Raw genomic sequence first — 23,027 nt, forward strand, 5'->3', positions numbered from 1 at the left:
CTGGGAATGGATCCGGGTCAGGATCAGGAGCAGGAGAGGGAGTTCCGGGCGGATCAGTGACGCCCGAAGTTATTGGTCAGATGAGCACATGCGAGTTGGATGCGAGGATTCGTGAGATCCTACATGATGAGATTGCTGCATTGTTTTGGGTTGAGTTGCCGGAACTGTTTGGGTCGATCAAGACCGCCATGGTTGAGTATTTTGATGAGCGCTATGCAGCTCTCACAGAGACGGTTGCCACGGCGGCTACAGCGGCTGTAGCAGCGGCAGGGGGAGGAGCTGGTCGGGGTTTTCAGTATCAGGATTTCGATAATACGAAGCCTCCCACCTTTGATGGAGTTCAGGAACCGATTGTTGCTATGAGATGGTTATCAGACGTGGAGTGGTGTTTCTTCACGTGTTCATGCCCTGCTGATCAGAGGGTGAGGTGTGCTCTGAACGTGTTGAGGCTCGGGGCGAAGGATTGGTGGAGGTTGACCACGGGGTCATATTCGGATGCGCAGAGGGCTGCGGTTTCATGGGATCATTTCAGAGAGATGTTCAACACTCGTTATGTTCCGCGAGTTGAGAGGGAGAGATTGGCTCAGGAGTTCCTTGAGTTGAAGCAGGATTCGGAGTCGGTGACTGAGATCACCAGGATGTTCACAAAGAGGGCGATGTTCTGCCCTGGGTTCGCTTCGGAGCAGGCTCAGATGTCTCGATATCTGAGCATGCTCAAGAGGGATATCCAGCAGTTTGTGTCTACGCAGAGGTGCGAGACTTTGTTGGAGTTGCAGGAGGCCGCCAGGCGGCATGAGTTAGAGATTGAGTTGCAGTTGCGTGAGCTGAGGCAGGCTCCGGTGCAGTCGCAGCCAGCGCCAAAACGGTCCAAGATTGTTGATTCTAGGATGGGAGATCTGAGTAGCCACACTTGTGGGAAGTGTGGGAGGAGTCACACCGGAGTTTGTAGGTCCGGTGGTGCATGTCACAAGTGCGGAAAGGAGGGGCACTATGCGAGGGATTGTCGGCAGTCAGCGCCGGTTCGGGATTTGAGGATTTGTTATCATTGTCATCAGGTTGGGCACTTGAGGGTCAACTGTCCACAACTTGCTGCAGGACCGGTGCAGGCTCCAGCACCGGCCACTTTGAGGGTCACGGGTGGAGGTCAGGGTGGAGCGGAGCCCCCAAGGGCTCAGGTTCGTGCTTTTCAGCTTACAGTAGAGGAGGTCAGAGCAGTGCTGAATGCAGTTGCGGGTATGTTTCTTCCTTGATGTCTTGTTATCTTTTGATTATTGTGGAGTATTGGTTATGTACTAGTATCTTTGTGTGGTTCTCGGTGTGGTATTCGTTGTTCCTTGAGGGTTATGGTATGGCTATGGGTTTAGTATTGGGAATTTCGTGGTTATCATTTATGAGGGTTATTAGTGGAAATTGGCTTATGGTCTGGATGTGGGGTAGCATTTGCATTCTGAGGAGTGGTTAGCTGAAGATTGAGTTTATTTCGAGCGGGATGATCAGTGTGGAAATGTGATTTTTGTGAAGGTTGTTAGTGCTAGTGGGAATCAGTCCGCGTGTAAGTGTTGGTTTTGTGCAGGATTGTTTTGGGAGGTCGGTGATAGCGACCGGTGGTTGATAATCAGTGCTATAAGTGGGGGAGAATTGGAAAATTCTCCGGAAAATCGATGAGCATCTGAGGATTGCTTAGTTGTTTGGGATTCAACAGAGATCTGTCAGCCCAGAGTGTAGGCTGGTATGAGTAAGTGTCGGGCATGCGGGGCGGGATACAGACCTAGGGAATTTGATTGTGGAGGGCCTGGGATCAGGCCAGGATCGATTATGTGTGATGGAGTTAGAGTTCGGAACCCCTAGAGGGCTAGAACAGTATGCATGGGAGGATTTCCCGAAGAGATAGCTCGGAATGATGAATGCTAGTTGAGCGGTCCAGATAGACTGAAGGCCGGTAGGCGTACCAGTCAGGCCGAAGGCTCAGAGAACGGTCCAGCCAGACTGAAGGCACTAGAGGGCGATCCAGATTGGCTGAAGGTTCTGAGAGTGGTCCAGATTGGCTGAAGTCCTGGTGAGGCGGTCCAGTCATGCTGAAGACTCTGCAGGTATTGTTAGATCGGTTCGAGGATATGGATTGTGTATGTTGCGGTGTGGTAGCATTAGAAGGTTTGGCCCCGGGTGTTGATCTTGATTAGTGGAGATAGTGCATGGACTTGAGAGTCCCTGCGATCAGAGTCAGAGCTTGTATGTTGGATGGTTAGCGGTTACGCTATGAAGGAGTGGTGTAGCGTTGGGCGAGCACCGTGGCACTTGTCGGAGTGACAAGGCGGCCAAGTGGATTTCCTTGGTAAAGGAAAGAGAGAGGAGTGTAACACCGAGAGGGAGTGCAAATTCACGGAAGTGAAAGCAGCAGAGCAGAGTTATGATTAGAGTGATCCAAGTATGGTCATTGAGCAGCGTGTTTACGGCAGTGGAGTAAAATCACATCCGGTTTGGGATGTCTGCTAAGGTCGCGGAAGGAATTCCACAGGTGTAAAGCCAAGAGGCTCAGAAGGGGTGCGGGTAGGGAGTCTTAGGCTCTCAGTGTGATTCTGATCAGGGAATTGTGTATGTAGTAGTGGTTCATCCTAGGGGATGTTTGGAAATGTCATCAGTGTAACGGGTTTTCCCAACCCGAGGGTGCTTGAGCTAGTTCAGCCTATGTATGTGATTGCATGAGGAGAACTCATGGGAGTTGCTTTTAAGAATGTGTCCTTCTGTCAGCAGAATGGTTAGAGTTGGACTCGGATCGGGAATCCGGTGGTGCATGGTTATTTCTAGCTCATATGGGTCGAGTGATGGTTGCGAATTGGAGCAGTGTTGCATCATGAGTAGTACTCAGTTGTTAAGTGGGGTTATCGTAGGGTAAAGCCGGTGGCCGGCTTGAGACGGTGGTCAGACACCGTAAGAAAAGGAGAAAGTGAGTTTCTGTTTTCTATGGTTGTGTTTTGAGGAACCTGGTTGGGTTGATGCCAGGTGGTGTGTGGCAGGAGTATTTTTGGAGTTGAGTTGTCGCAGGCTTCGAGGACGCACCCTAATTTAAGTGGGGGAGAATTGTAACATCCCGAGTTCAGGAGTGCAAGTTCAGGGTTCACAGTGTAAGTATGAAAAGAGAACTCGGCGAGTCCATGGGTGGACTCGGCGAGTAGGGTCGCGACTTGGTTGCATGTTAAGTGGCCGACTCGGCGAGTCAACGGATGGACTCGGCGAGTAGGCGCTGAGTGGAGAAAACCCTAAATCCGGAGGATGATCCCTATTTAAATGACATTATACCCTCTCCCCAGCCTCTTTACCCTCTGTAGAAGTCCAGAAAGCTCTAAGACGTGATTGTGAGGGATTAGAGTGCATTTGGAGCTTGGAGAAGTGATTGTTGAAGAAATCTTGAAGGAGAAGAGACTTGGATCAAAGGGCTTTGCAAGGATCCGGATTAATCTTCTCTTGGAGCTTCCTTTTGAGGTATTATTTCATTGTTTGAGCTACTATTGTCTAGATTCATCATTTCGGGGGTGTTAGAGATCATATCTTTTTGGTGTATATGATTGTATGTTTATGTGCACATGGTTGTTTGGACTGGAGTTGGGTTGAGGCGGGTCCTGCTTTGTGCTGTAGGCCAAGATACCCAGGGCGGACCGGTTGTCCCGAAGGCCCAGCGAGTGGTCCGGATAGGCTGTAGGCCCCAAGAGGGCGGACCAGACGTGCTGAGGCTCGGAGAGTGGACCAGGCCGACTGAAGGCCCGGTGCAAGCAGACCAGTCATACTGTAGACTCAGAGAGTAGACCAAGCCGATTGAAGGCCCGGTGCGGGCGGACCAGTCATACTGTAGACTCAGAGAGTGGACCAGGTGGATTGAAGGCCCGGTGCGGGCGGGCCAATCACACTACAGACTCGATGTATGTGGCTAGATTCGGAGAGTGGACCAGGTGGATTGAAGGCCCGGTGCAGGCGGACCAATCATATTGCAGACTCGATATGTATGGCTAGACTCGGAGGGTGGACCAGGTGGACTGTTGGCCGGTGCGGCGGACCAGTCACACAGTAGACCCGATGTGCATGGCTGTTCTGTGATCGGATATGATATGGCATGTTATGCGTGTATGGTATATGTGGTTGGTATTTTGGGGATATCTCACTAAGCTTTCGGGCTTACAGTTGTGGTTTTATGTTTTTCAGGTTCTTTAGGAGACCGTGGCAAGGCAAAGGCGTGATCGTACCGCTCCTCATGTTTATGTTGTGATGTGATTCTGGGAATACTCTAAATAAATTGTATTGAAAACCTTTTTGTAATAATTTAATGAAATCGGGTTGTTTTTGAAAAGTTTAAATTGGTTGGAATTTTTCAGTCGTTACAATACAATAATGGGAACAACCCTGGGGTATATTTCAACCCGAAAATACAATAACGGGCCTAGCCCTAGGATATATTTCAACCCAAACATATAATATTGTTCCCAACCTTGAGGTATATTTCAACCCAAGCATATAATATTGGGCCCAACCCTAGGGTATATTTCAACCCAAACATATAATATTGGGCCCAACCCTGGGGTATATTTCAACTCAATCATACATGCAAGAGTCATAAAGACAGCTAACATCATATATAACACAATCCAGTGGGTCAACATTGGTGCTTTCGACCCACGAGTACAGTGAGAAGACTCACCTCACAATCTGAAAGAATAGCTACACCGATTACTACTCCAAAAGCTATCTATATCGATCATAAACAAAAAAGATCTAGTCTTTAAGTCTCAAATGGACCAAAAAAGCAAATTTCTTAACTTAATACATTAATTCAAAGATGTTGGCGTCCACTCAACTCCAAGATCACCCATAAAATATACCAAAAGTGCAAAAAACCACAAATGAAGATCTAAAGAACTAAAGAGCAAAATTAGAACTTTATAACTACATAGTCCATAAATATAATGTCTTTGATGGATCTAAACTTGAAGTATCATTCCTTGCAACCAAAAGAACCTTCTTGGTCTTTAAAATTCATCAAAATATCATAAAAAGCATCCAAAAGATGAGAGATGAGAGAGGGGGAGCTCAAATCTTGAAGGTGGAGGCTAGGGTTTCTCCCATGGGGTTCTAGAGGTGATGGAGGTTGATAAAATGGCTAAAAATTCGATACCTTATGCTTAAATACATTGAAAACACAAAAAATAATGGGTTTGGACCTGACTGATCATCATGGCGTGACGACTACCACATCTTGGGTTCTGATTCACACTCTGTGGCGACGGTTTTCACCCAAATCCACATCAACGTCAAATATTCATAACTTCTTTGTTTTAATTCCATTTTCAACGATCTTTATATCCACAAAAAGGTATTAATGATCCCCACACTTCTATGTAGTTGATTTTGGCTTAACACATGTCGAACTAAAACGATAATCCATGCAAGAAGCCTAACATATAATTTTTCCCATTTTACCGTTTGGCTCCAAAACACAAAACGATAGCTTAGATCACATAACCAAGAACATCCAATTGGGTCTACCTCCTATTCCCTTGAAGCCCAAAGCCATTACCTGATCCATTTATTGCCCACAATCCCGAAATAAGAAACTTCTCGAAAGAGGATGTTACATGTTTGTTTTTTGTTTGTAGGTATGCATGACCTCTTCTATCTGTGTCTGATAGACATAAGGGCTTACAGTGTGTTTTGTTTTTTAGAAGTCCGCAAACATGGAAACATTTGTGCGAGGTGGTCATGGCACATACTTGACCTTAAGTCTTCTAAGGTCTGCATACTTTATTCAAAACCTTAAAAAAACACGCTTATTATTTCACTTGACAACACCTCACTACTAGAAAACAGCCTTTTACGATGCTCATTGCGCGTCGTAAAAGGCTTAGACGATGTGCAAATGCGCGTCAAGGAAGGCCTTGTCATAAAGAGAGACGACGCGCATTTGCGACACGCAATGCGTATCAAGGAAGGCCCTATCATAAATGAAGACGACACGTATTCGCGTCTCGTAACCTTACGACGCGCTTGTTAATGACACGCAATGCGTATCAAGAAAGCCCCTGTCAAGAAAGGCCATGTCATAAATGAAGATGACACACATTTTTGCGTATCATAATTTTAAATGTTTAAAGAAAATATTATTTATATATTTACTAATTCTCATAATAGAAAATAAAATATCATATACAAAAAATACAATCCATTGCATAAAATTTAATGTCATACAAATAATCGTTCCATAAAAAGATAAAACAAATCAGTAGAGTTGTAACAGAAATTTACAAACTAATAGTTCTAATAACCTAATGTGTGCCTCACTATAAACAAGATTTGTGCTGATTTTTTAAATGTGTGCCTCACTTGTCTCCACTCTTCCTTTGTAACATCATTCAAGGACTCTAAATCTATGAACTTGCTCAAAGTATCTATATTGCCTGCAAAAAAAAGCATAACTACAAAATAAGTGTGAAGATGGATTATTACATTGTAAGAGAAGTTAAGAACCTTGAGCTTCCTCCAATGGGATACATGGGTAGTCAGAATTGATACACTTTGCAACATGTATATCTCCTAATGCAAGATCAACTTTATTTCTCCAACCGGAAGGCCAAATGAACCTCTTTAGTTTATCCTTAAAAGAGAAACATCAATTAAATTATTAGATTATTTATTTATTTTGAAAAAAGTAGTCGAAAAATATTAAATACCTGACCAAAGCCAGCATTTACAAAATCATTCACAAATGTAGCTGCCAGGTTTTGCCTGGCTGAATCAACACTTGCACCAACACTTGCCCGCCCATCCAGTAAGTGTGCCTAAATAAAGATAAATTATTTGTTAATTATAAATTATAAATTATAAATATGATATAAAAATTATGAAATGGTCCAACCTTATATATGTCTTTCTCCATGACTTCAATATATCGAGCAAGGGTAACCAACATTATATATGTCTTTGGGAGATTTGGGCACCAACACTTACCACAATATTATAACCAACATTCTCTACTCATCTTACCTGATCATCAACTTTGTTGAGGTGAAGCTTTAGCAACCGCACCACCACCACCACTGATACCCTGACTTGCTTGGGTTGCCGGAGCAGCCGTTTCGCCGGCATATGCAGGAGGTTGTTGGGGGTAACCACCACCATATGAGCCTCCATATGCTGCTGCTGCCGGCTGCTGCCCATACGCTGCTTGGGCATACCCTGCAGCAGCACCACCATAAGGAGGGCGCTGACCGCTTGCATCCGCCTGCCCATAACCACTATAAGGAGCTGGTTTGGCATAGCCACCACCTTGTGGGGCAGCATTAGGAGACTGCTGTGGCGGCGGCTGTCCATAAGCCTGTGGAGTAACAGGAGGCTTCTGTCCATAGCCACCATATCCAAAAGGCGGCTGGGCCCCATAGGAACCATATGAAGCAGCAGCAGGCGGCGGAGGCTGAACATAACTAGATTGAGCTCCAAATGCAGGTGGTGGAGCTTGAGCAACAGTGGTATCAGCTTGTCCACCATATGAATCAGTTTGACCAGTTTGACCATTAGAGGTTTCATTATATCCAACTATTGGATTACCATAGCCTTGTTGATCATATCCTTGCGCATAACCAGATTGCGAGTACCCACCATACCCATCTTGACTGTAACCTTGACCCTGCTGACTGTACCCATAACCAGACCCATCTGCTGCCGCCACAGTGCCACCAGGTGGTTGGGTATGGGGAGCTTGTTGTTGGTTGTAGTAATCATAACCACCATCAACACGACCAGCAGCAACACCTCCTGGTGCGGTTTACTGACCGGACCGGTCCCAGTTGGCGACATATCCGGCTGAACGAGGGTAGCCGCCGTATTGGGGTTGGGAGTATTGAGCGGGCTGACCGGGGTATGCACCTGGTTGCATGTAACCATAGCCTTGTTGTTGCATTTGGGGTGCGGGTGGGGCCCAGGTGTTTGTCTGGGGTCGAGCTAGGTAGCCTTGCTGTGAATATCCTCCTCCACCGCTTCCCATTGAGTTTCTCGGACGATTCTGCATATGATAAAAGTCATCATAATCTCAAATTAGCCAAAAAAAACATTTCTATAAACATGCATGGTAAAAATTAATTAACAAAGCATATACTTGTAATTTTATACATTCATATAAATATGGTAGGTAGAAAAAAATAGCATGGAAATCAATTACATGTTACAAGTAATCAGTAGCACAAATATTATTATTATTAGATTATTAAGGCACATTAATTAATATTGATGAGCATATATCAATACGGGGTTTAGTGGCCTACATACCGTACTGGTCGGGTGGTATTACCGAGCTTACTCCAGCAGTACAACACAAGTGAGAAGAAGACCATCCTCTCCCTATTCGAAGTGAATGGGTACAACAATAAAAAAAAGGAGGCAAAAAACTTTACAATATATGATAGCAGTGTATCATTCTTGTCCAAAGAAATACTTATGGTTTATAAAAATGGTGAATAACACCTATAAATAGTCGGATAGGAATTAGGCAATTAATATCCTCAATCAAACCCCAATATGCAGAAATCTCTTTAACAATGATATATGTAGCACCCGGTTCCTGGTACGTAAATCTTATTTGAGTATTTCCCTTCTTTTAGCCTTGGACTCGGCGAGTCATAGGTTCGACTCGCCGAGTGGATGCGGGACCCGGGACACGTTTAAGTTGGCGACTCGGCGAGTCCATATCCTGGACTTGGCGAGTCCATATCCTGGACTCGGCGAGTCACAGCTGTTGGATGAAACCCTAAGTTTCAGGGGTGTGCACCCTATTTAAGCGACTTATCCGCCCCATGCCAGCCCCCATTCTCTCCCCAGAGCTCCCAACCCTCGTTTATGCTTGTTCTTTGAAGAATTGAAGCTTTGTTGTGTGCTTTTGAAGGTTTTGAAGGAGGAAGGAAGTAGATCCAGAAGAAGGGAAGCCATCCAGGCATAATTGTGTTCTTCCAGCAGTTCCTTTGAGGTATAACCCGTTTTCCCCATGATTCTATGCCTAGTACTTCATTTAGGTCTTTCTTGGACAAATCCCCAAGCTTGTATGTGCATTATATGTCGTAATAAGATGGTTGGCCTCTGGATCTAGGCAAGATTGAGCTCCAGGAGCTCAGATCTGTTAGCTTTATGGCCCCATGTTGCTTGATCACCCTAGATCTACCCTTTTGAGGCATTTTGAGCCCTAAAATCCATATTGGTGAATATCCACACGTAAAGTTGGAAACTTTACGTGTGATTCGTGTCCTAGAAGTCCAAATCTGTGAATGGCATGGACTGGAATCGAGCAAATCTGTGTATTTTGTGGGTGCATGGCAACGACTCGGCGAGTCGTTCATATGACTCGGCGAGTCTGTTCACGAGTCTCCGAGTTTGTCCCCTTTTCGTAGTGTCGAGTGAGCAGTGAGTCACGGGGTGTGACTCAGTGAGTCGGAAGCTGAACTCATCTATGGAGGTACTCGGCGAGTCAATTCCCTGACTCGGAGAGTTCAAGGCAATCTCCTTAGATCAAGAACAGACTCGGCGAGTTGTTCATACAACTCGGCGAGTCGCAGCAGCAAGTGTTCTTCGGATGAAGATGAACTCGACGACTTGTTCATACAACTCGGCGAGTAGGATGAAGGACTTGAATATCAGTTTAGAAGGAGAACTTGTCAAGTCGTCGCCTAACTCGACGAGTAGAAACGGGATTCAGGACAATTGTTTGGGTAGGGACTCGACGAGTTGGGAAGCCAACTCGGCGAGTCGGGTCAACTGAAAGTTGACTCTGACTTTGACTTAGGGCATGATCAGGGGTAAAATGGCCATTTTACCCAAAGGACAGTTAGCAGTGTTTGATTGAGTATGTTGTGGGAATTGCAGCCGGAGGATTTCCGGAGCAGCAACAGCAGCATTAGACAGTCAGTTCCCGATCAGATCAATAGCTACTTCGAGGTGAGTTACCTTCCAGTAGCGGTGGGTCTACGGCCACAATGCCGGCCCACCAGTAGGAGTTGTATGTTAGATGATTGTCTTTGTGATATCATCTAGGTTTGCTACTACCTGATATGTTGTATGCTAGCATGATATGTATATGTGATAGATGTAGAGTTCGGTTGTTAGGACCGAAGGGTAGGTCGGACACCCCAGATATGTTTGACAGTACGTGATGATATGATTTCATGCTAGCTTGTTATGTTATATGAGATAAAGGTAGTAAGAGGGGACTAGTCCCCGAGGATCGGTTGTTAGGACCGATGGGTAGTCAGCACCCCGGAATGGCTTGACACGGGTAGTCAGCACCCCAGAATGGCTTGACATGGGTAGTCAGCACCCCAGAATGGCTTGACACGGGTAGTCAGCACCCCAGAATGGCTTGACACGGGTAGGACGGCACCCCAGAACGGCCGAACCGGGTAGTCAGGCACCCCAGAATAGCCTGGCAGTATGTATGTTATGTGTTCGTATGGTATGTGGTACGATGGGGGAACTCACTAATCTTTGTGCTTACGGTTTTCAGTTTTGGTTTCAGGTACCTCCTCAGCTAGGGGAAAGGAGCCGGCGCGGTAGCAATATGTCACACACACACTCTTCGGTTTCCGCATTTACGAGCTTCACTGGGATTTGTACTCTGATATTTTGGATTGGGTGTATGAATTGGCTTTTAGACATGGTTCACTTTGTGTTATGGTTTGATCAAACAATGTTTTTAGTTATTAATATTTTCTAAAGTAATGTTTTAAAACAAAATTTTTGGTCGTGAAAATTGGGTCGTTACAAGTTGGTATCAGAGCCCTGATTTGAGGGATTCGGACACACCTTCGGGAGTGTCTGAACTCAAATCGAGGGATTAAAAGATTTTATAAAAGAAAATGTTTTCTAAAATTGAGAAAATAGTTTTGAGAAAGAACGAAGTGTGTGATGTGCGCGACCGGCCGAGCTCAAGTAAGTATTCCCCAAAGTACCCATACAAGTTTATGTTATGTTTATCAACTTTTGTAGAACGGCATGCTAGAATAGGACTAAGGATGTAGGAGTGATGCCTTATGTGCTTGCTTTATGTGTTTCAGTTGTATGAGAATTGCGTGCTAGATATTGAGTAGACAGTAAGTAGGATAGCCTGATTAGGTTATGCCTGGTAGTATGAGCTTAGCACTAAATGCTAGCTCAATTCCTGAAAGTAGATAGAGTTAATTGAGATTGTTACCCTTATCTGAATGTTGCTTGCTTCGTGCTACGTGGGACTCTGAATAATGGGTGTTAGCCATTAGGCGAATGCGTCACGTCACATGTGATCAGGGTTGAATAATCTTAGAGTGCCGGATTCGATCCTACTGTGCAGCTCTTGTTTGAGTCCAACCGTTGTAGGGACGAGTCGGGTACTCGAAGGATTATCTGAGCCTCGTCACATGTGATGGTATTCGGGTAATGGCTAATTGGCATTACAAGGAGGCCTGCAGCAGCTGAGGACTGGTTAGAGTAGAGATTTCCATAGGGAAAGCCTAGGATGAGTATAGCAGTGATCAGCAGTAGTGAAAGGGATCTGGTGGAGTCGAGGCATTCCTTGAAGAAGGTACGGATAGATGTGGAAGGTAGTATGGGCCCGTACTACTGAAAGCAGAGGATCCGTACCCGAACCAAGGAAGGCCAAGATAAGACCAGGGAACTTGTAAGTAGTTGTGATCCCTCAGGAAGTATCAATATCACTAATGATTGTTGTGATGTATTGTAGAATGGTGGTACTTCGATCGAGGCCGGTAGATGGCGGTTCAGGAGAGGGGTCAGGTTCGGGATCAGGTTCCGAGCCGGTTGATGAGGGACTACGCGATTTCATCGCGTCAGAGATCACCAGAGGCATCCTTGAGTCGACCCCCATTCTCTTTGGGTCGATCAAGGAAGGGATCATGGAGTTGATGGAGGATCGCCTTCGGGCATTCAGGAGTGATATGACATCTAGCCAGTCAGGATCTCGCACACTGTCCTTCAAGGACTTCAGGGGCAGTGGTGCGCCGGATTTCCATGGGGTGAAAGACCCCATTGCTGCCAGGCGATGGATTGCAGACATCGAGTCTGCCCAGTTGACTAGCTTCTTCCCTGAGGGGTCGAAGGTGAGGTATGCAACAGGGTGTTTACGGGACCGAGCCCGAGATTGGTGGGAGTCAGTGGGTGACTCGTTGGGAGCCTCAGCTACCAAGGCTATGACCTGGTCGGACTTTGTGACCAGGTTCAGGGCAGAGTTTGCGCCGGCTGTCGAGCTTCAGCAGCTGGCCAGGGAGTTTCTAGACATGAGGCAGACGATGGAGACTGTGGCGGAGATCACCACCAAGTTCCGGGAGAGGGCTTTGTTGGTGCCCCAGTATGCTGGTGACGAGGACATGAGGAGGACTCGTTATCATGATATGCTATGAGCTGACATTCGGGAGCATGTTAGCTTTTCGGCTTGCCCTACCTTGGACTCTATGATTGCCAGGGCAAGGGAGAGGGAGATAGATTTGGAGCACATCCGGAAACGGAAATTAGAGGAGGATCAGGCAGGAGGGGCTTCGGGGAAGAAGCCCAAGGGATCAGATGGTAGGCCAAAAGGCCAGTCAGGACCGAGCCGCTGCAGGAAATGCGGCAGGCCGCACGAGGGGGCGTGCAGGATGGGATCATCAGGCTGCTACAAGTGCGGCAAGACTGGGCACATCAGCAGGGATTGCACTGCTCTGGCAGTAGTCATTCAGACATCAGAGTTGCTGTGTTTCCACTACAACCAGAAGGGCCACAAGAAGGCCAATTCCCCCCAGTTGACAGTCTCAACGCCAGTTCCAGCGACCCTGTGGATCACGGATGGCCGACAGGGCAAGGCAGAGGCTCCAATGGTGAGGAGTCGAGCATTTCAGCTGACTACCGAGGAGGCACGTGCCGCACCCGATGTGGTGACGGGTATGATTCTTTCCCTCTATCTTATTTTTATGATGTTATGTTATTGATATGTGCTCTGTATGTATATGTATGCATTAGGATCGTTCCATGTGAACGGCCTCCCAGTTCAGGTGTTATTTGATTCGGGTGCATCCCGATCATTCGTTTCCCTTGCGCTTAGCAAGAAGTTTCATGAGTCATCAGGCGAGTTAGATTGCCCTTTGGAGGTGGAGAGTGCTGATGATCGATCGGTGCGAGCATCGATGGTATTTCGAGATTGCGTGTTGCGTTTGTTCGAGGAGCGCTATTTGGTAGATTTGGTTCCCATTCCGTTGTGTAGGAACAAGGTGATTATAGGCATGGATTGGCTGAGCCCTAATGGGGCGGTGATAGATTGCGCGCAGCAGCTAGTGCGGGTCAGGACCCCAAGCGGGGGAGAGTTAGTGATTCATGGTGAGAGGCCTCAGTATGGACCTGCTGTATGTTCAGCAGCGCGGGCTAGGCGCTACCTTCAGCAGGGATGCGCAGGATATGACGCGTATGTGATGGATACCCGGGAGGCGGGTAAGGCGACAGTGAGCGAGGTTCTTGTGGTCCGAGACTTTGCAGATGTTTTTCCAGAGGAGCTTCCTGGGATACCTCCTGAGCGACAGGTTGAATTTAGGATTGACCTTGTTCCTGGTGTGGCTCCGATAGCCAAGGCACCGTATCGGTTGGCTCCTCCTGAGATGCAGGAGTTGTCTACGCAGCTGCAGGAGTTGCTAGACAAGGGATTTATTCGTCCGAGCAGTTTGCCCTGGGGAGTCCCGATTCTGTTTGTGAAGAAGAAGGACGGGTCGCATCGGATGTGTATAGATTATCGAGAGTTGAACAAGGTAACGGTGAAGAACTGTTACCCGCTCCCGAGGATTGATGACCTCTTTGACCAACTTCAGGGAGCATCTTGGTTCTCCAAGATTGATTTGAGTTCGGGTTATCATCAGATGAGGGTCAAGGAGGAGGATATGCAGAAGACCGCGTTTCGGACGCGCTATGGCCATTATGAGTTCGTGGTGATGCCGTTTGGGCTCACCAATGCTCCTGCCGCGTTCATGGACCTCATGAACCGCGTGTGCAGACCGATGCTGGATCGGTCTGTGATAGTCTTTATCGATGACATCTTGGTTTATTCCAAGACTCGGGAGGAACATGAGGAGCATCTGAGGGAGGTGTTGGAGACCCTGAGGAGGGAGAGCTTGTATGCCAAGTTCTCCAAGTGTGAGTTTTGGTTGCGCGAGGTGCGATTTCTTGGACACCTCGTCAACCAGAACGGGATTCTGGTCGATCCGGCCAAGGTCGAGGCCGTGATGAGATGGGAGGTTCTGAAGTCTCCATCTAAGATTCGGAGTTTCCTGCGATTGGCAGGCTATTATCGAAGATTTATCCAGGATTTCTCCAAGATAGTCGTGCCCCTGACGCGGCTGACGAAGAAAGTCGTGGTCTTTCGGTGGGGACCCGAGCAGCAGGCTGCATTTGAGACGCTGAGACAGAAATTGTGCGAGGCGCTGATCTTAGCCCTGCCAGAGGGCGTAGAGGATTTTGTGGTTTATTGTGATGCGTCCATTTCTGGGTTGGGCGCGGTACTGATGCAGAGGGTGCATGTGATTGCCTACGCTTCGAGGCAGCTCAAGCCTCACGAGGCGAACTACCCGACGCACGATTTGGAGTTGGGGGCGGTGGTTTTTGCCCTCAAGATTTGGCAACATTACCTCTACGGGGTTCGATGTACCATCTACACGGACCACAAGAGTTTGAGGTACCTCATGGATCAACCGAATCTGAACATGAGGCAGTGTCGATGGTTGGACGTGGTGAAGGATTATGATTGTGAGATCCTTTACCACCCGGGGAAGGCCAATGTGGTGGCCGATGCGCTTAGCCGCAGGGCGGCGCCGATCAGGGACGTTTGCATGAGGATGACCGTGGTGACTCCCCTGATGGAGCAGATTCGGGAGGCTCAACAGGAGGCTATCAAGGATGAGCATCGAAATAGCGAGCGTGTGGTGGGTCAGGTTTCCTCCTTTGATTATAATAACCGAGGACTATTGACACTACACCGTAGGGTGTGGGTGTCGTATCACGGAGGCGTGCGCCAGATTTTGATGGAGGAGGCGCACAAGTCCCGATTCTCTATTCATCCCGGGGCGACGAAGATGTATAGGGATCTTCGTCTAGACTATTGGTGTCCCTGCATGAAGCGGGAAGTGGCATGGTACGTCGAGCGATGTTTGACCTGCAGGAAGGTCAAGGCCGAACATCAGAGACCGCATGGCAAGATGCAACCGTTGGATATTCCACTGTGGAAATGGGAAGATATCACGATGGATTTTATCACGAAGCTTCCCAGGACCGCACGTGGAGTGGATTCGATTTGGGTCATCGTGGATAGATTGACCAAGAGTGCTCACTTTATTCCGATTCAGGAGAGCATATCGGCCGAGAAATTGGCCGACATCTATATCAGGGAGATTGTGGCACGGCATGGGGTGCCAGTATCGGTGATCTCGGACAGGGATGTGAGTTTTACTTCCAAATTTTGGAAGAGATTCCATGACGAGTTGGGCACTCGTCTGCATTTTAGCACTGTCTTTCACCCGCAGACGGATGGTCAGAGCGAGCGGACCATCCAGACTCTGGAGGATATGTTGCGGGCGTGCGTGCTAGACTTCGGTGGTAGCTGGGATACCTATCTTCCCCTGGCCGAGTTCTCCTACAATAACAGCTATCACGCGAGTATCGACCGCCCTCCCTTCGAGATGTTGTACGGACGGAGGTGCAGGACCCCGATATGCTGGGGTGAAGTTGGCCAGAGGGTCATGGGGAGCACCGAAGTGGTGCTCAAGACGACCGAGAGGATCCAGCAGGTCCGGAGCAGGCTTTAGACTGCTCAGAGTCGGCAAAAAAGTTATGCCGATAAGCGTCGATCCGACTTGGAGTTCCAAGTCGGGGATATGGTTCTCCTGAAGGTGTCGCCCTGGAAAGGCGTCATTCGATTCAAGAAGCGGGGCAAGTTGGGCCCGCGATTTATCGGACCATTCAGGGTCGTAGCCCGGGTAGGCAAGGTAGCGTATAGGTTGGATCTACCAGCCGAGCTCAGCCAGATCCACAGCACTTTCCATGTTTCTCAGTTGCGGAAGTGCTTAGTGGACGATTCAGCAATAGTGCCTTTGGAGGATATTCAGGTTGATGACAGCCTGAATTTCATTGAGCGCCCAGTTGCAATCCTCGACAGGAAGTCGAAGGATTTGAGGAACAAGAGAGTCTGTTCGCGAGTCTCCGAGTTTGTCCCGTTTTCGTAGTGTCGAGTGAGCAGTGAGTCACGGGGTGTGACTCAGTGAGTCGGAAGCTGAACTCATCTATGGAGGTACTCGGCGAGTCAATGCCCTGACTCGGCGAGTTCAAGGCAATCTCCTTAGATCAAGAACAGACTCGGCGAGTTGTTCATACAACTCGGCGAGTCGCAGCAGCAAGTGTTCTTCGGATGAAGATGAACTCGATGACTTGTTCATACAACTCGGCGAGTAGGATGAAGGACTTGAATATCAGTTTAGAAGGAGAACTTGTCAAGTCGTCGCCTAACTCGACGAGTAGAAACGGGATTCAGGACAATTGTTTGGGTAGGGACTCGACGAGTTGGGAAGCCAACTCGGCGAGTCGGGTCAACTGAAAGTTGACTCTGACTTTGACTTAGGGCATGATCAGGGGTAAAATGGCCATTTTACCCAAAGGACAGTTAGCAGTGTTTGATTGAGTATGTTGTGGGAATTGCAGCCGGAGGATTTCCGGAGCAGCAGCAGCAGCATTAGACAGTCAGTTCCCGATCAGATCAACAGCTACTTCGAGGTGAGTTACCTTCCAGTAGCGGTGGGTCTACGGCCACAATGCCGGCCCACCAGTAGGAGTTGTATGTTAGATGATTGTCTTTGTGATATCATATAGGTTTGCTACTACCTGATATGTTGTATGCTAGCATGATATGTATATGTGATAGATGTAGAGTTCGGTTGTTAGGACCGAAGGGTAGGTCGGACACCCCATATATGTTTGACAGTACGTGATGATATGATTGCATGCTGGCTTGTTATGTTATATGAGATAAAGGTAGTAAGAGGGGACTAGTCCCCGAGGATCGGTTGTTAGGACCGATGGGTAGTCAGCACCCCATAATGGCTTGACACGGGTAGTTAACACCCCAAAATGGCTTGACATGGGTAGTCAGCACCCCAGAATGGCTTGAAACGGGTAGTCAGCACCCCAGAATGGCTTGATACGGGTAGGACGGCACCCCAGAACGGCCGTACCGGGTAGTCAGGCACCCCAGAATAGCCTGACAGTATGTATGTTACGTGTTCGTATGGTATGTGGTATGATGGGGGAACTCACTAAGCTTTGTGCTTACGGTTTTCAGTTTTGGTTTCATGTACCTCCTCAGCTAGGGGAAAGGAGTCGGCGCGGTAGCAGCATGTCACACACACACTCTCCGGTTTCCGCATTTACGAGCTTCACTGGGATTTGTACTCTGATATTTTGGATTGGGTGTATGAATTGGATTTTAGACATGGTTCACTTTGTGTTATGGTTTGATCAAACAATGTTTTTAGTTATTAATATTTTCTAAAGTAATGTTTTAAAACATAATTTTTGGTCGTGAAAATTGGGTCGTTACAATATATTTGTAGTTCTTCTCTCTTTAGCCATACCAGTTTCAAGTAGGTGTCACCAAAACTCCAACTACCCCAACACCCACTGAATCATCCTAACAGCAATATCAGCAACAAGACATAATATTCGAGTCCTTAAACCCTTTATATGCTTAATATAACTATATCAAATATCCATATAAACCCTAGATTTATCATATTCATAACCAGGTTTGTAATATATATATATATATATATATATATATATATATATATATATATATGCATATTTCATTGTTAGAACCCCAATAAGACACACTCATCAGTTAATTCTAACAACTGTAAGTATAGATGACAAAGTTCCAACTTCCAACAGCCCTGCAGAGGCAATTCGATCCAATATACAAATATGCTCCCTTCTTTTCATTATGCAATATATGTATCTGCATGCATTTACCATTCAGACAGTTGTTGATTCCAAAGAGCAGCACCAACAGAAATCCGCAACCTCAGATTGTACATGTAGAATATAGGGAATAGAAGCACGTGGTGGCAATTTATCAAGTTTATGGATTATGGTATAAGATGATCTCAAAATATATATATTCTACAATAAGAGACCAAATAAGAAGGGCATAAATGGGAGGTGTAAGAACCTTTAACTAAAAGATACCCAACTTGTCTTAAATTAGCAGAAAGTTCTTTAAAAAAAACCCATTTTAAAGAGTTTCATTTTGAGTCATGCAGCCATTGGATTCACATATTGAGAAATCAAAGTATACTATGTTATCCAAGTAAGAATAAAGATGCTATGTATACTGAAAAGCAAGTGCAATCTAGCATACAGTTTCTGAAACCAAGCTGATGCTTGGTCTCCTTGTAAAACTGCACATACCTTACTGATTACTTCATTAACCAACTGTTTTGCAGGCTCAATCTGCTCACTGGATCCATCTATCTGTACTGCCCTCTCTGTTGAAGTATCACCAGGGGGTGGGTGTAGTGATATCACCTGATAACCGGTACAATAATCTTTTCAGCTATAATCATTTCTCTTGTCAAGTGTAGTCCTCAAAAGAAAGACTTTAACACTCGACATAGAAGATAAGCTTATAGAGAACAGAGAAACTTAAATAGACCTGAATACGAGCTCCTGTAATGGCTTGCATATTCTTTATGGTCTCTTGCAAAGCGTCCCTATCCTCATCATCCCCACACATCTCTTCATCAGCCTCAAAACGTGTTCCCTACGTTATGTAACATCTTTATAATTACAAATCACATACTTCAACCTCATCAAAATGCTAAACTTTTTCATCTATAATAATAACTCGTTTGCTCAAAAGAAAGTTTTTCACTCGAAATGTAAATGGAACATAATCTCTCATGAATGAAATTCAGCGGTAAAATTAAATATTATTTCAGACAATTTTTTGATCAAAAGAATATACGCCCCTTTCTTTAGCATTGACTTGTACCTAAACATAAAAAAACTTGTAATCAGAAAAAAAATACTCTTTGGTGCGTTTTACCAAACACCTTATGTGCAGAGACAGAGAGAGGTACCACTTTCTCCATATTATCCATCTCCATAACAAGTGTGTTTCTGCATACAAAGAAAATAAAATTATCTAGATTCCATAAGTAAAAGTAGATGATTTGATTAAGAATTTATTTGACATAGCGAGTCAGTATCACAATCTTGAAACACGCTCCTGTTTAGAAAATACATCAAATTGATAATACACAGGTAAAGAACTTATAGACGTTGGAGAAGAGGGAGTTGGGAGGAAACGTTGAAGGAAGAGACAGTGAGGTAGAGCCGATGGATGGTTCCTAGGGTTTTCTGAATTGAATTGATGACTTGGTTTAGGTTTTGCTTGGGATCGGTGGATGACGAGGTAGTTGTCGTAACTATTGATTCAGCAGGTGAAGCATCGATGTGATGGTGGTAGAAGGTTTTAGGTTTTTTCTCATAGAGTGATGGAAGCAGAGCATCATAGAAGGGTGTGATGGCGGTAGTGGAGGCGGTAGGTTGCTCGGCCGTAACAAAAGAGGATAGAGAAGAAGAGGGAGAATAACGATTACCTTGAAGACGTTTCATGATCGATAGTGTTTGTGTGTGGAAGTCATGAGGGATAATCAGAGACAGATATGAGGAAGAAAGCGTGTTGAGAAAGCGGTACATTCAACTATTCAACCACAATCATGATCAATGATTGTTGTAGAGGCCAGAGAACACCGAGAACTTCATTCTTGAAAAAAGCCCTAGCAAGAATGGTTCCTGCGATTTTGTGGAATTTAGGATAGTTAAAAAATAACCCCTGCATTCTATTATGATATCGAAAATCAAGCTCAAGATAACATATAAGAGAAGAATCGAACCTGCTTCTGCATCAATCGAACGTAGGGCTTGTAAGGAGAAGGGATCTTTGACTGGTGAAAACAATGGAGAAAAGAACACAAGGCGGGGTTTTTAACTTTTTGGATTTCGTTTCCCCCCTTTGTTATTAACAGAGAACATGCGTTTCCTAAAAAATTATAAAACGATATGCTTATACGACACGCTCTTTTTAATAAGTGCCCTCCGTGTTTTTTCTTTTTTTGTTGTGACACAAATTTAGGGGCACACAAAAATGTGCGTCCAAAATTCTTCAAATTTCTAAAGATCTGACAGCTTTTTTAGGTCACACACTTTTGCGTATCATTAATCAGCGCGTGTCGTAAATTGCGCGTCGTAAAAGGTTGTTTTTCTTGTAGTGCCTCCTTCCTTCTCACTATTCAACCCTCCATCCTTCATCGATCATCCTCCTCCTCTAGATGTCGGTGCCTTCCAGACTAGTGGCCGCCACAATAGTCGTTGACGTCGACGTCCACAGTTGCCGCCGACATCCATTGCTCCCTCCATATCATCGACGACTCCCTCCACCACCGATCTTTTTCCGCTTCTCACCATCGATCTTCTTCAATCTCTCACTATCGGATTTTCCCCTAAAAAAAGGTTTGCACCTCTTGTTTCTGATTTCACCAAAAAAAAAGCTTGTGAAATCAGATTTTGTTGCTTAAATGTGTTATAAAATCATATTTGTGATATCATATTTTTTTATTATTGTTATATGGTTGCTAAAATTATTTTGATTGTTGTTATTCTGCTTATAATGATCTTTTGTTTCAATTTTGACATATTATGTATGTTTAAATTGATCTAAATAGGGTAGAAATTAGTTGATAATCATAGCACACCAACTGTTTGATTAAAGTCCTCTAGGATCCTAGACTTTTTTTCTTGCAAATATGACACTACAAATAAAATTACATTTAGTGACACATTTTATTTTGTTCCACTGTATATTTTTTTTAGTGGCACATGTATTTATGTATATCTACTTAAAATTCTATTTTTAATGTCCCGCTCCTAATTCCCTCCATGGTCCGCTCTTTTTTTTGGTGAAATCAAATAGTCCACTCTTTTTTCGTGAAATCAAATGGCACAAAGGAATAGAGCACTCATAGTTTCATCCTTACAAACTTACTGCCGCTTCTCCAAGCCACCTCTCCACCTCTCTTTCTCTCCTCACCACGACGATCAATGGAGCAACACTATTTATCTTCCTCACGGACCTCACCAACAACACCACAACACTGTCTTGATCTTCTATGGATCAAACATACACCTCCAATAATCCCCCCAATATCGAGGCTTTTTCATCTATCACATCAGATATTCAAATATGATGTATGCTATATTTCGGAGGTCAATCGCATATGTATGTCACATAGGATCGGATGGTATGGTATATAAAATCATATTTATCGCACATTGGAGTAGATTTAGGGTTTTCGCCGATTCTCTCATGATGAACACGGATCCTAATCAGGTATGCATTCTTCAATAATTTCACTCTCCTTCAACCTGAAAACAATTGGCTAACTGATTGCTTCAGTCTCAGCGTTGGATATTTGGGAAGTTCTTGAAGAACCCTTCAAGTTTCCATCAAGTACTAGATCAACAATATTCAAAGGATTAGTTAATAATTTGATTGATTTTTGATTTCTGTGAAAAGTTCAAATATTCAATCCTATTTTTATGTTTTGAAATAAGTTTGGGTGAAGAAATTTATGAAGGGATTTAAAATATAGATGAATTTTTTGATGCACATAACTTGTTTGATGAAATCTCTAAGATAAAAAGTTCAAGTTAAAGTCCACATTTTAATTAAGAAGAAGGTGAAGATGAATCATATTTTGAGTGATGTTTTTTTTTGTCATTCAGGTGCAGTACGTGTTGTCGATGCAGATGAGAGGCAGAAGTTCTCTGAGAAGGTCATTGTGCTGCTTCTTATTGTTGACGCCATTGAGGTAAATTGCAATTTTTATACCATTGACATGATGAGTTTTGTAATGTGTAGTTTTTGAGGAAATGGTTTTGATTGTAGCAGGGGGCTGATATCATGGTTAGGGCTACCAAAAAGGTCGATGGTGGATGAGCTAGAAGCAATGCTGGACCTGGTGGATCCGCAGCCAAGAGGTGATGGTAAGCTTATTCCCCTGATTTTGTTTGATTTGTGTTCAATTTTCAGAAATGGGTTTGAACCATCAACTTTGTTACATTTCTTTATTGAAATGGGATTGTCTAATTGTCTTGCTGAATGGTTTATAGAATATGAACTTATTTCACTCCAATTTATGATTTTTTTTCTTTGATATGATGAACTAATTTATGCTTTAAAACTGATTTTGCGTTGATTGTTACTCTCGATGATTAATTTGTGTTCAACAGGTTTGATACATTTGGTTGCTTTTTTTTAATGCTTATGTGGCCCAAGAAAAAGGTACATAGCTGAAATGGTTTTGTTAACAATTTTTTTGTTTAGTGGAATTTTATTGTTTAACAGAGGACATGAATAAGATTTATGCTCAACTGTTTTGCATTTCCAACTTAGTTACTTTGTATTTGTTCCATGTTTAATGGATTTGTTTAACATTTTTTATTAGTTATGTCTCTTCGTACATGAATAAGAATATAAGATATATGCTTATTGTTTAATAATTTTTATTAGCTATGTCTCTTTGTAGTTAACAGTTTTGTTTCCCTTTCCAATTCCAGGTTTCAAAGGAAGAGAACAAGAAATGGAGCAAGAAATGGTAGTCCAATGAGATGGAAAATTACTAAAGATTTTAGATGTAAAGACGGGATCACAAAAACATTTGAAAATCCTTGTGTTTTAAATATTGATAATATTGTTGTTAGAAAAGTTTGAATTAAATTAATGATATTATGTTTTTTATTTATTATCTTAATTGTCTTGTTATTATTTTATAATCCGTTTAAAATTAAAAAATCAGACCTAATTTATGAATATAGTTTTTCTGTGGTAAAAAAAGTGTCACCAAGCATAAAAATAATATTTATTTTAACAGTTAAATAGTGGCATAAAA

At 44.5% G+C, this 23,027-nt stretch overlaps 1 protein-coding gene and 1 pseudogene across 8 annotated transcripts; one reads left to right on the forward strand and one right to left on the reverse strand.

Annotated features, from left to right (window-relative positions):
- Positions 1-7,033: 7,033 nt before the first annotated feature.
- Positions 7,034-19,692, reverse strand: LOC145090193 (uncharacterized; annotated as a pseudogene).
- A 1,348-nt stretch (positions 19,693-21,040) lies between these two features.
- Positions 21,041-22,880, forward strand: LOC145088907 (uncharacterized). 8 transcript variants are annotated; one of them, XR_013701329.1, is made up of 5 exons: positions 21,041-21,466; positions 21,533-21,947; positions 22,025-22,122; positions 22,369-22,420; positions 22,696-22,880. XR_013701329.1 is itself a non-coding variant. In XM_079027380.1 (5 exons), exons 1-4 carry the CDS (start codon positions 21,320-21,322, stop codon positions 22,395-22,397), a joined length of 360 nt encoding a protein of 119 aa, XP_078883506.1. In that variant the 5' UTR covers positions 21,041-21,319; the 3' UTR covers positions 22,398-22,420; positions 22,696-22,880. The 8 variants fall into 8 exon arrangements, 6 of the variants coding, with proteins under 6 accessions (XP_078883506.1, XP_078883508.1, XP_078883507.1 ...); XR_013701328.1 differs by having other exon boundaries at positions 22,028-22,122; XM_079027380.1 differs by having other exon boundaries at positions 21,862-21,947.
- The last annotated feature ends 147 nt before the right edge of the window (positions 22,881-23,027 follow it).

The sequence above is a fragment of the Lactuca serriola genome, chromosome 2, assembly GCF_051521515.1.
Source record: "Lactuca serriola cultivar US96UC23 chromosome 2, Lser_US96UC23_V15, whole genome shotgun sequence".
NCBI classification, from domain to species: domain Eukaryota; kingdom Viridiplantae; phylum Streptophyta; class Magnoliopsida; order Asterales; family Asteraceae; genus Lactuca; species Lactuca serriola.